This window comes from Mus pahari, chromosome 14, assembly GCF_900095145.1.
Source record: "Mus pahari chromosome 14, PAHARI_EIJ_v1.1, whole genome shotgun sequence".
Taxonomy (NCBI): domain Eukaryota; kingdom Metazoa; phylum Chordata; class Mammalia; order Rodentia; family Muridae; genus Mus; species Mus pahari.
The window spans coordinates 41648863-41664363 of record NC_034603.1 but is presented as its reverse complement, the minus strand read 5'-3'; the positions used below and the strand labels follow the sequence as shown (position 1 = coordinate 41664363).

Sequence of the window (15501 nt, the reverse complement as noted above, 5' to 3'; positions counted from 1 at the left end):
AATACCATACAACCTGGGTAAACTAGATCATCCTTCCCAACTCATGTAGGATGTATTCAGTCAACTCCGTGACACCAGACTGAGGTCCTGTTCTCATATTAATTGCAGATCTGTGAAGTAATGCCTCTATGTTCATAATCAGTGTATTATCCCTGCTCTTGTCTTCTACTATACTCAGCTCTGGGCCTGAGGGAACTTGTTCTCTGGGGTCTGAACCCTGTAATAACTCACTAAAGACACATTAATTAGCTAGAAACATTCTGGAACAATTAAGAATCCTGCAACTGTGAGTGATCCACTCCTGATGACATCTGGTTCCATTTAGGGTAAGGTAGTAATGGCATGGAACTCATAGGTGGATGTGTAGTCATTGATTCCATTGGGGGTTGACAGGTATCTTTCATGCCCAGAACATATTTTATGGAATGTTAAAGGTGCATTTGGAAGATTTCTAAAGTACTTAAGCACAATACTGCCTTGGTAGTACATGCTTTAAGTGAAGTCATCTGCCTTGGTTGCATGAGCAAGATTCTACAGGAACTTAGAAGAATCGTCTGCCTGCTGACCTTGCTTTGCAACAGAATCCAGATGAAACAAAGGATGGGGTCTTTGGGCTTGTCCTATATAAATGCAGTGCTGAATATTGAACTTGAAGCCTTGATCAGAACCTTGTCTTGGCTTTATTCTTCTCTCACCCTGCCCCCTCATAACTTTTTCATTTCCAGACGCCCTTTCAAGAAAACCCAGTTAGTACATGACTGCTGGATGGCTACAGTGGACTGTATCTTGGGCATTCTGTACATTTTGTGGCTAATATATGCTTATTAGTGAGTACATACCATGTGTGTCCTTTTGGGTCTAAGTTACCTTACTCAGAACAATATTTTCTAGTTCCATCCATTTACTTGAAAAACTCAGGATGTCCTCATTCTTAATAGCTGAGTAGTATTCCATTGTGTAAATGAACCATGTTTTCTGTATCCATTCTTCTGTCTTGGGGCATCTAGGTTGTTTCCAGCTTCTGGCTATCACAAACAAGGCCACTATGAACATACTGAAAATGTATCCCTGTGACAAGATGGGGCTTCTTTTGGGTATATTCTCAAGGGTAACTTCTGTTTCCTAATACAGACTGCTGAACTGTGCCATTTTGCTGGGGAAATCAAGAGCGTTAATGCATTATTATGCAGTTATTTGTAAAATATTTTCCTTAGAACTAGTCATTTTATTAATTTTTTTGTTATCTTAGACTTCTTTTGGATTAATTATAATGAATTTTTACTGACTTTTGGCAACTTTGTTGTATTTATCCTTCTCTTCAGTTTGTAGTTATCCTCCCATGAGGGCTGGCATAGTGGCCACAAAAATCAATTATGCTGTTTTCATAATGGAAACTTTTCATTTCTTTTTTAATTTTCATAGATAGTTTTGATGGGTATAGTATTATGAGCTGAAGCATATGCTCTCTCAGAACTTAAAACACATTTTTCTAGCACCTTATGTCTTTAGGTGTCTCTGTCAATAAACAGGTGTAATTCTTATGGGAGTTTTCCCAAGTGACTTGATCTTTTATTCTGTGTCTTTAATATTTTAACTTTTTACTAAGTCACAGCATGTTTTCTTTCTGGTCCTTTGTCTTTAGGGTTCTGCAGGCTTCTTGTACTTGTTGAACATATATTTCTCCATGTTTGAAAATGGTTATTTCATGATTTGTCCAGAGTATATTCTATGTATTTTCATGGCATTCTTCTCATTCTTCTTTTCCTATAGTTCAAAGGTTTTTTCTTTCCTGGTGTCCTAGAATTCTCCCACGTTTACTCATGTATTTTAAATTCTCAGTTGGCCTTTATTGAGCAATTCCCATCCTATGCCTTTTATTCTTGCTCTCACATTACATTTCCCACCTCTCCCAAACTGTTAGTGAGTCTTTCAACTGAGGACTTTATTTGGCTTACTGAATTGCTCATTTCCAGTGTTATTTGTATTTTAACTTTATTCTGTCATTCTACTTATTGAATTTAGTTTTTACAAGTTTGATTCTTTTATTATGCTATTTTATGCTTGTATAGTATATCATATTTTCTTGGAGTTTTAAAATGTTGTTGTAATAATTCTTTTATATTCTTGTCAAATCTTTAAAAATATTTAAAAATTAACAATTCTTAAAAATTTTTTATAAAATAAAGAATGAGAAAGTGATGTATCCTTTTAAATATATATATATGTATATGTGTATATGATGTATATGATATATATAATGTATATATATGTATATGTTGTATATGCATATATACATATATATATATATATATATATATATATATATATATATATATATATATATAGTGTGTGTGTGTGTTTCCAATTCTTGAGTATGATTTTAAATCAAATCTAAATATTTGCTCTTTCATACACTTTCAGATATAATTTAAGAGTAGGGTCTATTTTTCTTTGTACCTTTGATTAGTTTTTTAGAAGATGGAAAATTAATTCTTGTTGGAATGTAGTAATTATCCAAAGTGATGGGTTTCTCATAACATTTATGGATATGAGTTTATTGTACTTTTATCATAGCAACCCCTTCTATCACTAGGTTTCCTTTGTGTGCCTTAGCATGAAGGTATACATTTTCATAAATTTTGGTGCAAATATTCTATCTATCTATCATCTATGTATGATATATATATATATATATATATATATATATATATATATATATATTCTACAGGATTGATGCATTTATCTATCTATCTATCCATATAGAGATACAGATAGAGATATTGAAAAAGAGAAAGAGATGGTAAAGAAACACAAAGTAAGATTGTATCACTTAGAAATATATAGCCTGTATAATGGTATGTTCAATAACTTAATAAATATAGCTATTTATACAGATATATTTAAATATCTATAGCTATATTATCTATATAGACATAGATGTCAATATAGATACATATACAGAGACAAAGACAGAGACTGAGACAAACATGTAGACATAAAAGTAGACACAGACATAGATGTAGATATAGATACAGATTGTGTGTGTGTGTGTGTGTGTGTGTGTGTGTGTGTGTGTGTGTATGAATGTCAAAGATACGTAAGGTGAGGTTGTACTTCTAAGACATTTATAAAATATATACTGATTCCATACATTAACTTTTGTTACTCATTGTACAATGAGTATAGAGGTGTAGATACATCCAAATCTTTTTGAACATATTTACTCAAAATGAATGACACTTAGTTATAGCATACTGCAATACTGTTTTTAAATTTGAGGAACCTTTATACTTATTTTATAGAAATTGCTCTATTTGTTGAGATTAAAATAAAACTATATATTATTTTCTCCTTTCTTTACTTCATTCAAATACTCCAATGCAGTCTTGTTCTCTTTGAATTTTGTGCCCTATTTTCTTTAATTGCTAAATTTGTTATATCTCTATTTCTATCTATCTATCTATCTATCTATCTATCTATCTATCTATCTATCTATCTCTCTATCATCTATCTCTCTATCTATATGTATGCATGCGCATGCACGTGTGTGTGTGTGTGTGTGTGCATGTGTATGCCTGATAAGTCCATATTCTTCTATGTATATAATTTCAGGGCTGTGTTCTTGGTTTTGAATAACCAGTTGGGGTTGTAATCCCTGGGGAAGGCTATTTTTGTTACCCACTCTCAGTATAACTTACCTATAGTTATTTTTATTCAATTGAGGCTCCATGGGATTTTCCTTTCCCATGTTAGCATGTCTGTTGTCATTGTTTGAACCATGTTGATGAGACTCTATAGGTATAGCTTCTCTGACAAACATAATTTCATTTCTTGTTCTTTGGATATTATATTTTTTCTATCTTGTCTTTCATGATTATCCTAGAACCTGAGCTATAGGAGCTGTGTTGAAGCTGTATCTATCAGTTGGGACTAGGCGCCCCAGGACCACATGTTCTTGGCATTTTCATTGATTTTGGTTTTCTGTAATGATCTCATGTTTTTAACAAGCATGAATCAGGTATTGAAAGTAGAAATCAGATAAGTCTTTAAACTCTCCAAGCCTTACCCAAGTGATACTTCTTCTGGCAAGACTGCTCTTTTGAAACAGTGCCACCAACTAGGTACCAAGTAGTCAAACCCAGAGTATTCAGAGGACATTTTTATTAAAATGACCACATTCAATTCCTCTGCCACCATAGGCTCATGGCCATATCATAAAGCACAGTGCACTTAATTCAACTTTAATAGTTCAATGGCTTTCATACTCTCAATACAGTTTAAAAGTGAAGAATCTTTTCTGAGACTCAAAGGAATCTCTCAACTATAGCCTCCTATAATTTAAAAATTAAAATAATATAATTCTTAGGTATAATGTAATAGAATATCTGTTAACATTAAAGGGGTGGGAGTAAGGAAACAATCAGTTTTAGATCTAAAAAAGACCAAAACCAAGAAGATCAAAACCAAATTCTACAACTCCATTCCTGTTGTGTGGAACTATGATCAAAAGGTTAAGATGGCTCTAGTCTCCAGATTTTACATTTACATCTCCCTTGGTCTGTTTCTACTTACTCATAGTTCTTGCATCTTCAATATATTGGGTTCTCTTATAAAATCCAGGATTCCATTTTACAACTTAATTCAATGGTTTCTTGACCTTTCGGCTCCTACACTTCACTTTCTGTCTGTGGTTGGAGGCTCCCTGAAACCATGGAAGAACACTTTATGAACCGTTCATTCTCAAATCTTCCATGTCTCTAATAACAGCACAGTATATCCATAGCTGAGTATCCATATCTGTCAACCACAGCTATAAGCTTGGTTTGGAGCCTGGCCTTTTTGAATCACCCATATGCTTTTTTACAAATTGGAAGCTTAGCTGGGATAGGTCTTGTCATGGGATTACTCTTAACATTGCTCCAGTGCAGAGAAGGCTTCTTAACTGTGCTAATCTGTTTAACAACTACAGTTTCTTTACCAGCCCATTCCTTGGCTGTAATATTAACCATCTTAAGGATTCTTTTCACTCCTAGCTGGACATTTTTTGACTTGTTTTATTTTTTGCCCAGAACCCTAATATAAATCCTACATATATGCTATAGATAATAATGATTCTGCTAATTATTATCGATTATTGAAAAATTCTCTATGAAAGAAATTAGTCCATCAATTTAAATATTACTCTCAGCCATGTTACCAGGACAAGGGTGATGAAAGTCAACCAGATTTTCTGCTAAAACACCATGCAATCTGCACCTAAACTAGTTGTTAATTTTGTTCCCATCTGAAATATATTGAGATGTTTCTACATAGTCTGCATTTCTCTCAGCATAAATGTCTTCCAGAGTCCTACTAGAATGGTCCGTTAAGCTCTACTTACAGCATTCAATGACTTTCATAGTTTAAAGTTACAAAATATTCCACATTCCTAAGAAATTAACAAAATCAACCAACCCATCAACCAACCAACTGATCAATCAATCAAAAACAACATGATCCAGTTCTTCAAAGCAACACCTTACTCTCTGATACCACCTTACATTTTAGTTACTTTTCTGATGATGTGATAATGTGCCATGTCTGAGTCGAATTTCCATAAGAACTTTATCTATGTACAGATGTGGTTGCTCAGGTAACTAGATAGAAAGTGCCATCATAAATCAAGACATGTAACAAAAGACAAAGGTCACTCTTGGGAAGCACATAAAGAGTTAAAGGTTCTTCATATTGGATTTGTTGCCACAGGACCACACTTGGGGTTATCTTTGAGGCAATTAAGAACAACATAAGGGAGTCCTGAAGGAAGATCTAGGATACTAGTGGATATGAAAGGGATATAAAGTGATGAAATGGGGAAGGTTGGTTGCCATAAGAAGAGGTAGCAGAATAAATAAATCCAACATAAATGGAGGTCTGATCCATGCCATCCTGATGCTAAGATTTTAAAAAGAATATGGCTCTTTTCTTTCAGGAGTGAGAGAAAATGAAGAGAAATTGTATGATAATCACATTTATGCCTCAAACATGGGTTCATATTTTTAAACTGTGTGATATCGGAGGTTATTTAGCTCTACTTTCAATGTGCATAACAAATCAGGTTACCTTCTCTACTTGACTTTATATGAAGAATAAAGATACATATCTATAAATTTTTTGATCTCAAAATTTAATAATACAAATGATCATGCAGTAGAATCCTTAAAATATAAACTATTCACCTCCAGCTCATTGCCTCATTGGAGCAAAATTACAGCCATTGAACATAAGATAATTCCTACAAAATTCAATATTGTAGTGACAGTTTTACAAAAGTTTATTTAGGGCAAAGCCATCATGGAAAAGATTACATAGCAATGAAAACAAATTAGGATGAGGAGAACATTTAGATACAAACTTGTGTGCAGTTTTCTATAGGATGCTATATGTGGGAGTCATTATCATATATCATGGATGATGAGATTTCTGTCTGTTGTGAATATTGAAATCCGGTCATGAAGCATATTTTAAAAGTGAAACATAGGAGAAAAAAGTTCAGAACACAATGATAAGATCCCAGGACACATGTTAATGTTGTATGGAATTGAAACTTCATTTAGAAAAGTATAGCATAAGAGTGCTTGTGGGCAGAGTTTTGGCTAATTATGAGTTCATATTTATACATTCCATCTTTGCAGGTTTCACGACTAACCAGACAACACTAGGTAGGAGAGAAAGAAGGCTAGAGGGAAAGGGGGGATTGGATTTCCTTAGATTACATCTTGATGATTAGGGTCATTGGGTTCCCTGGGATAATTTTGATCTTCTTCCCAGAATATTTCCAACTAACAACCATCAAGCAAGAAGCAACAGGCAGCAAAAAACAAGAGCAGGATTGGCAGAAGCAACAGCAGCAGCAGCAGCAGCAGCAGCAGCAGCAGCAGCAGCAGTTGTATGAGGAGGAGCAGGAACTACATTTGCTCTTGGTCTAGCAATTTCATACTACTCAATTACTTCATAAAATCATCTGAAATGCAGTGATCATGGTCAAAAGATAGTTTTCTTTTGAATCACTCTTTTAAGAGCTCCCTTCATGTCTCTGTTCCTCAGGCTGTAGATAAAGGGGTTCAGCATGGGAGTCACCACTGTGTACATCATAGACATGACAGTCTCCTTCAGAGTGGAGTTATTAGCAGATGGACATAAGTAGAGGCCAATAATTGTCCCATAGAACAGTGACACCACAGACAGGTGAGAACCACAAGTGGAGAAGACCTTGTGGATGCCTTGAGTTGAAGGAACCTTGAGGATGGAGGAGATGATGCGTGCATAAGACACTGTGATGAGTAGAAATGGAAGTATAACAACAAGCCCTCCTATGATCAATATCACCAACTCATTAATGCGAATATCAGAGCAGGCCAGCTTCAGGAGAGCAGACAGATCACAGAAAAAATGGGGGATGACATTGTTTTCACAGAAAGACAACCTAGTTAAGAGCAAAGTGTGCAGCATGGCATGGGACATGGTCAGCACCCAGGACAGCAGCACCAGACTCACACAGAGCCTGGGGCTCATGATGCTCATGTAATGAAGGGGGAAGCAGATGGCCACGTAGCGGTCATAGGCCATGGCCACAAGGAGGAAACTCTCAAGGTCTCCAAAATACAGAAAGAAGTACATTTGTGTCAGACAGCCTGCATAGGGGATGGAAGGAACTTGACTCTGCATGTTCAGCAGCAATTTGGGCATTGTGACAGAGGAAAAGCAGAGGTCAGTAAAGGACAAATTACTGAGAAAGAAGTACATGGGTGTGTGGAGATGGGAGTCCAGTCGAATAAGAATGATGATGGTGAGGTTCCCCAGGACAGTGGTGATGTACATGGCCAGGAACAGGGCATAGAACAGGTGCTGGAACTCTTGGGGGATGGGCAGGCCCAGGAGTAGGAACTGAGAGATGGCAGTCTGGTTCTTGTTTCCTGGCATGATCCTTCTGTAGTATCTGTAAAGGTAATGTAGGCTACCTATGAATATATAATTTAAATGAACACATATGGAAGACAAGTGCTTTATGATAATCTTATATTCATCACATTATCTTTGTATTCCCAATAGCTAGAATTTCTATAACAATGAATTCTTTGGTTCCTTATATGTGTTTCAATATTTTATCCTTTAAATTCTCCTCTTATCTGAGATACAATATATGTTGGCTTTTCTCTTATTTCTGAGTTGGTTATATGGCCTCAGTGATTATGAGTTGGTTCACTTCTGCAAGTTTCTTGCATTTCAGTGTTCTTTAGGCCTCATGAAGATTGTCTTATTTTATGATTATAAATCTTCAGGGATGAGAACTTCTTGTAATGGCTTACATTATAACTTAAGACTTAGGTTGGATTTCTTTCTATCTTATCCTCAGAACTCTGATTTCTAAGGATGAATGAATTTTCCCTAGAATGTGCTGCAGACCTTGTAAACACAGCAGATTCCAAACAAAACTCCCATATTCAGACCCTTTCTCTGCTATCCCATCATTCTTCACTCTTTCATATCATTCAAAGTAATCTGTGATCAAAGATGTAATCTGATAATTTTATTTCATTCATTCATTTCTTTCACTATTATACTACATTAATAAATGCTATAGATACTGAAGTTCATATTTTATTTATCCCAATTTTTACTAAGAAATTATTGTCCCACTTGAACTATTGAATCCATGTCTCACTTCACTCCGATTCTGAACCCCCATACATTCCTAAAAGAGCTTTGCTTTGCTCTTTACACGTAAAGTAAAAAATCAAATCATTTTTTCTTTTCTAATCGAATGCTTGTTGGATTATCAGTACTTGGATGATAAAATATACACATCTTTCAGGGACACACTTCACATTGTTGTCCCTAAGTTTCCCTTCCTCCACAGTCACATTTGGCCATACAAATACTCTGTATTATAGTCTCCGGCTATGCTGGATTTAGGGTATATTTTACAGTGTTCTGCCTTTCACACCCAGTATTGCATCTGCCTGACAATTTCTTCTATTTTCTTCCACTCTTCTGGATTGCCATTTATACTTTAGTATCTCTGGCTTTGTAAGATAAACGTCCTAAATCTCTCTAGAGTTGGTAAACACTACTAGCTTTTCCTCACAGTGTCTGGTACTCATCACACAGCACCCAGTGCTTCAGTCTGACTCCAACAGATTGTAGATTCTACTCTGGAAAGGCATGAATGTCTTTGACCTGCAACAGGGAAATCCTGCTTGTTGACTGTATTAACCCAATACATCATTAATATTATTATCTGCATTTTCCAATAGAAAATGCAGTCATGGGCCGGGCATGGTGGCGCACGCCTTTAATCCCAGCACTCAGGAAGCAGAGGCAGGCGGATTTCTGAGNTTGAGGCCAGCCTGGTCTACAAAGTGAGTTCCAGGACAGCCAAGGCTATACAGAGAAACCTTGTCTCGAAAAACCAAAAAAAAAAAAAAAAAAAAAAGAAAATGCAGTCATTTTTTTCAAAGACTTTAATGCTCTATGCAATTAGAATCTCTAACACGGTTAATTCTTTCCTGACAAAACTTTCTTGGGCTAGTTCTTTCCTCCTACTTTTGACTTTCTGTTATAGTTTGCACACATGGACAATAGCATAGACCTCTGTGTTTGAGACTAACTCATGTTACCAAATCAAATGATAATTCTGCACATCATTACACTTCATTGCATGTGATGTCACTGATAATCAGTATGTTAAGAAAAAGTATGGTGACAATTTTAGTAAGTGTGGAAATATTTCTATGCTAGTCATATGTCACCTCTTTCTCCAATATGCATGACCCAAGTTCTCACTAATTTTATGTGTTATCTCTGCTTGCTTCTTCTACTATTATTGTACACATTATACAATTGGATTAACATTCACCTCAGTACACTTTGAGTGAGTCAAATTACCTGGCATAATGTGATGTCTTTATAAACACAACTGAAGGCAGTGATGAAAAATATGCCACCTTCTAAAGAAGAAAAGACTCTGGCTGCTCAGTTCCTTTAGTTTCATGACAATAGTGTCCAGATGTGTCCTGAATATCAGTCCACATACACTTTTCAGATTGGCCAGTTTCTAATCCAGGGATTTGATTTATTAAATATTGACCTTAATTTATACTTTTTCTTACAATTATTTTCTACCTTTAAGCCCACTTTATGTGGATATCCTATGTCTATTTTTGATTTCTGAGATAATCTAACTTCAATAAAACTCACTATAGATTAAATCTTATAAATGAAACATAAAACTTGCTGGAAGACAGACTGCATATATCTCCCCCTTAAAATGATTAATTTGTCTTGATTAACATGTTTTATATTTCACAGTTATCTGTCAACATTAAGGGAAGGAAAATATCTACTGAAAACTCAGAGACCGTTTGTCAGAAGATTAGCTTTTCATATAACTGAGAAAATAACATTTCTGGTGTTGAGTGTGACTAGGAATCACAGATAAGAAAGTTGATGTGCAAATGTTGCATGAAGTAAGCAGCTTCATGATTCCCAGAGCCATGGGAATCCAAGTTCCCTGGCTACAGATATCCTAAGGATCATCTAAGATAGTGCCTTTAAATTTTAATGTGAATGAAAGTTCACCACTATGTTTATTAAAATGTTGATGTTACTTTTTGATTAAAATATTACATTTTTAATTCACACCCAAAGACAGAGCATTGCTGTTTTAAATTGACTTAGCCACCTTTTAATTGAGAGATTATTAGTTGTTTTTTTGTTTGTTTGTTTAAGAAAAATTGAAGTTCTATTTCTCATATGAAATTTACAGTTCACTAGTGCCTTCAGGAAAATTGGGAGATCTGACATTAATTCATTATGTTTTCAAATTTCTTCAGATAACTTTAAAATAAAAAAATAACAAGTACTGTATAAAACCCAGTCTAGTGTGGACTAGAGATCTGTGGTTACACTGAAGTGATAGAGGTAGTTAAGAATATAATATATAATGATATAAATGAATAATGTCATCAAAATATATCTGGAAAACAGTAGTTAGCATACTTGTAGAAGGTATGAAAACTTGAAAGACAGAGAGGTATCAAACAGAGAAATATAAAATCTAAAACTCCACACTGAAGACTATCATACAATCCGGGAAAACTAGACCATCCTTCTCAACTCACCTAGGATGTATTCAAGTGACTCTGGGACACCGGCCTGAGCCCCTCTTCCTATATTAATTGCAGAACTGTGAACTAATGCCTGTATGTTCACAATCTGTGTATTGTCCCCCCTCGTGTCTTCCACAATACCCAGCCCTGAGCCTGAGGGAACTTAATCTCTGGGGTCCAGACCCTGGAATAACTCACTAAAGACACATTAATTAGCCAGAACCATTCTGGAAAAATTAAGGTTCCTGTAACTGTGAGAGATCCAGCCTTGACATCTAGCTCTGTTTATGGGAAGGTGGTAACAGCATGGAACTCATATGTGGATGTGTAGTCATTGATTCCATTGGAAGTTGACGGGTATCTTGCATGTCCAGAACATATTTTATGGAATGTTAAAGGTACATTTGGAAGAATCCTAAAGTACTTAAGCACAATACTCTGCATGATGTAAATATATTAAAAGTATGATAATTCAACCTAGAACATTCAGATTTTGTGACATCATACTAAGAGAACCACATGCTTTTGGAAAGATTCTCAGATTACCCACTCTCCTTACAACCTAACTTGCTGTAAACAGTCCCCAGGAGAGATACACATGCTACTAACAACTATCAGCTGTTTATGAGGCAATTTCTACATATGTCAATAGATAAGAAAATTAACTCCTTCAAATCATGTCCAATTCTTTTTCAGGTAAATGTATTTTAAAAGTCTATGGCTCCTTACCTTTCCAGGTGAAACTTTACAGCCCCCTGTCCCACCATATATACCTACCACCGTTCACAGGTCCATAGATGACATATTAACTCCCGCTCTCAGTCCTGTAGCACTTGACTCTCATCATCTGATTCAGATGCTGCAGAGATGCTTTATCTAGTGTTATACTGAAAATTTTCATTCCAGAGGAATCTACATATTTATTTGTCTTACAATAATTGGATTATATATTGCACTTACATTTGCATGAAAACACTATATGGTACCTCTAAATTAACCAGTGTTATAAGTCCTAATCTCTATTCTAGTTGTGAAAAAATTCAATACTTTATTGATGAATATCATTCATCTCACATGGAGTGACAACCCTGCTTTTTGTGTAATATTTTACAGAAGTACTATGATTTGATTGGATATATTTCCTCAAACTTGTACGTTGAAGGGTTTGTTGCAAATGCAGTATTCAAAGGGCTTTGCAGACATGATGGTATCTTTACAACCCTGACCCAGTCAAGAGATCCATCCAATGATGGGTCACAATGTGATAGCATTATGAAGAAATTGGAGAAGCTAAGATGTAGCACACGTTTGGAGGAGGTAGACCACAAGCAGATTTTGAAGAGTACACTTGCTTCTGTTGCATCATCATCATCATCATCATCATCATCATCATCATCATCATCATCATCATCTTCATCATCATCATCATCACCACCCCATCCTCTCTCTCTCTGTCTCTTTGTCTCTCTTTGTCTCTCTCTGTCTGTCTGTCTGTCTGTCTGTCTGTCTGTCTGTCTCTCTCTCTCTCTCTCTGTGTGTGTGTGTGTGCATGTGTGCTCTTTGTGTGTTTGTCTGTGTCTGTCTCTCTGTCTCTCTGTTTCTGTCTCTGTCTCTCCCCCTCTCACTGCTTACTGGTTGTCATGAGTTCAACAGTCGTTTTCTCCCATATGCTTCTATTGATGTATACTTTAATGTGAGATAAGGAATGTTAAATCACGTGGCCAAGAACAGAAACATCTGAAAACATGACTAGAATAGCCTTTTCTTCCTTCTCCTCCTTATCTTCCTCCTCCTGTTCCTCCTCCTCTTCTCCTTTTCCTCCTCCTTCTTCTTCCTTCTTTATTTTTTAGACTTTATTTTTATTGGTTGTTTTATTTTTTTAATTGGATATTTTCTTTATTTACATTTCAAATGTTATCCCCTTTCCCAGTTTCTCCTCTGAAAACCCCTATACCATCCCCCTCCCTCTGCTTCTATGAGGGTGCACCCCCACCCACCTCATTGCCCTGGCATTCCCTTACACATCGAGACTTCACAGGACCAAGGGATCTCCTCCCATTTTGCCTGACAAGCCCATTCTCTGCTACATATGTGGATGGAGGCATGTGTCCATGTTGGTTAGTGGTTTAGTTCTTGGGAGCTCTGGGGGTCTGGCTGGTTGATATTGATGTTCTTCCTATGGGTTGCAAGCCCCTTCAGATCTCTGAGTTCTTTCTCTAACTCTTACATTGGGGTCCCCTTGCTCAGTCCAATGGTTGTCTGTGAGCATCCATCTCTGTATTTTTCAGGCTCTGGCAGAGCCTCTCAGAAAACAGCTATATTAGGCTCCTGTCAGCAAGCATTTCTTGGCAGCCACAATATTGTCTGGGTTTGGTGTCTGTATATGGGGTGGATCTCCAGATGGGGCAGTCTCTGGATGGCCTTTCCTTCAGTCTCTGCTCCACACTCTGTCTCAACATTTCCTTTAGACAGGAGCAATTTTGGGTTAAAAATTTGGAGATGAGCATGTGGCTCCATCCCCCAACCGGGGGCTTTGCCTCACCAATGGATATGGTCTTTACAGGTTCTCCCTCTCCTTTGTTGGGCATTTCAGCTAATGTCATCCCTGTTGGGTTCTGGGAGCCCCTTGCATTCCTAGAATCTGGGACTTGCTGGTGGCTACCCCCAGATCTCCATCCCCCATTGCTACACACCTTTGCTCTATTTCCTGAACTTCTGTATATCATCCCTATCTCTCCTCCCATACATTATTCTGCCCCCAATTCCCCTCCCTTCCTACCAAGTCCCTCACCTTCTAGCTCCCATAAGTATTTCGTTTCTCCTTCTAGGAAGGACTGAATCATCCATACTTTGGTTTCCCTTCTTTTTGAGCTTCATATGATCTGTGAGTTGTATCTGAGCTTTGGGGCTAATATCCACTTATCAGTGAGTGCATATACTGTGTGTTCTTTTGTGATTGTGTTACCTCACTTAGGATATTTTTCATTCCATCCATTTGCCTAAGAATTTCATGAAGTCATTGTTTTTAACAGCTGAACAGTACTCTATTGTGTAAATGTACCACATTTTCTGAATCCATTCCTCTGTTGAAGGACATCTGGATTGTTTTCAGCTTCTGGATATTATAAATAAGGCTGCTATAACCATAGTGCAGCATGTGTTCTTGTTATATGTTGGAGCATCTTTTGGGTATGTGCCGAGGAGTGGTAGAGCTGGGTCTTCAGGTAGTACTATGTTCAATTTTCCGATGAACTGTCAAACTGATTTACAAAGTGATTGTACCAGCTTGCAATCCCACCAACACTGGAGGAGAGTTTTTCTTTATCCATATCCTCACCAGCGTCTGCTGTTACCTGAGTTTTTGATCTTAGCAGTTCTGACTGGTGTGAGGTGGAATCTCATGTTCTTTTTTTTTCAATTTGCATTTCCCTGATGATTAAGGATGTTCAACATTTCTTTAGGTTCTTCTCAGTCATTTGAGTGTCCTCAGTTGAAAATTCATTGTTTAGCTCTGTATCCTATTTTTTAAAATAGGGTTATTTGGTTCTCTGGGGTCTAACTTCCTGAGTTCTTTGTATATATTGGATATTAGTCCTCTATTGGATTTAGGATTGGTAAAGATTTTTTCCCAATCTGTTGTTTACTGTTTTGTCCTATTGGCAGTGTCCTTTGTCTTATTTCAGCTCTTTAGTCACAGAAGTGAAGAACTGACAAGAAGCTCAGACATTCCCTAGCTCAAGAGCACAGACTTGGGAACTCTCCACATGTTGTATACTACTGTCTGTCTTCTGTCCCTAAACTTATTTTAGCCACAGGAGCAGAGCCAGCTATATACTTTAGGTGAAATTGAGAGCACCTTACCTTCATCTTTCTGAACATGCTTTTCAATTTTTGCACTGAGACTTATATGGATCAGAGAGAAATATGTCAACTCCTTAACACTTATGCAAATACTAAGTTCTGTGGTCCTTCTTGAGAGAATTATTTTAGAAAGTGAGAGAGATAGACTGGGGTGCTTTTTCTGTATATGAATATGTTTTGCATAATAATTGGAATACTTTACATTTGTAGCATCAATTGGTAAAAAGCAACCAATAGCTTTTCAATAGCCTGGGTTGTTTTTAGATTTCCTTCGGGCACCTTTAAACAACTCCTTGATTAGATGAAACACATTCAGGGCACTGAAAGTTTCTTTACAAACTAAAGGTAATGTCCTATTGTTGAAAATAGTACTAAGATATCTAGTGGAGAGTCAAATGGGTACCAAACTAGAACCTTTACACCTACTGAATATTTTAATGGTAATAGAAGGTATTCTGTACAGTACTGGAGGAGAAAAGTAAACACTAAC

At 36.5% G+C, this 15501-nt stretch overlaps 1 protein-coding gene across 1 annotated transcript; it reads right to left on the bottom strand.

Annotated features, from left to right (window-relative positions):
• Window positions 1-7023: 7023 nt before the first annotated feature.
• Window positions 7024-7962, bottom strand: LOC110331398 (olfactory receptor 1468-like). Its single transcript, XM_021211938.1, has one exon. It carries the CDS (start codon window positions 7960-7962, stop codon window positions 7024-7026), a length of 939 nt encoding a protein of 312 aa, XP_021067597.1.
• Window positions 7963-15501: the final 7539 nt, after the last annotated feature.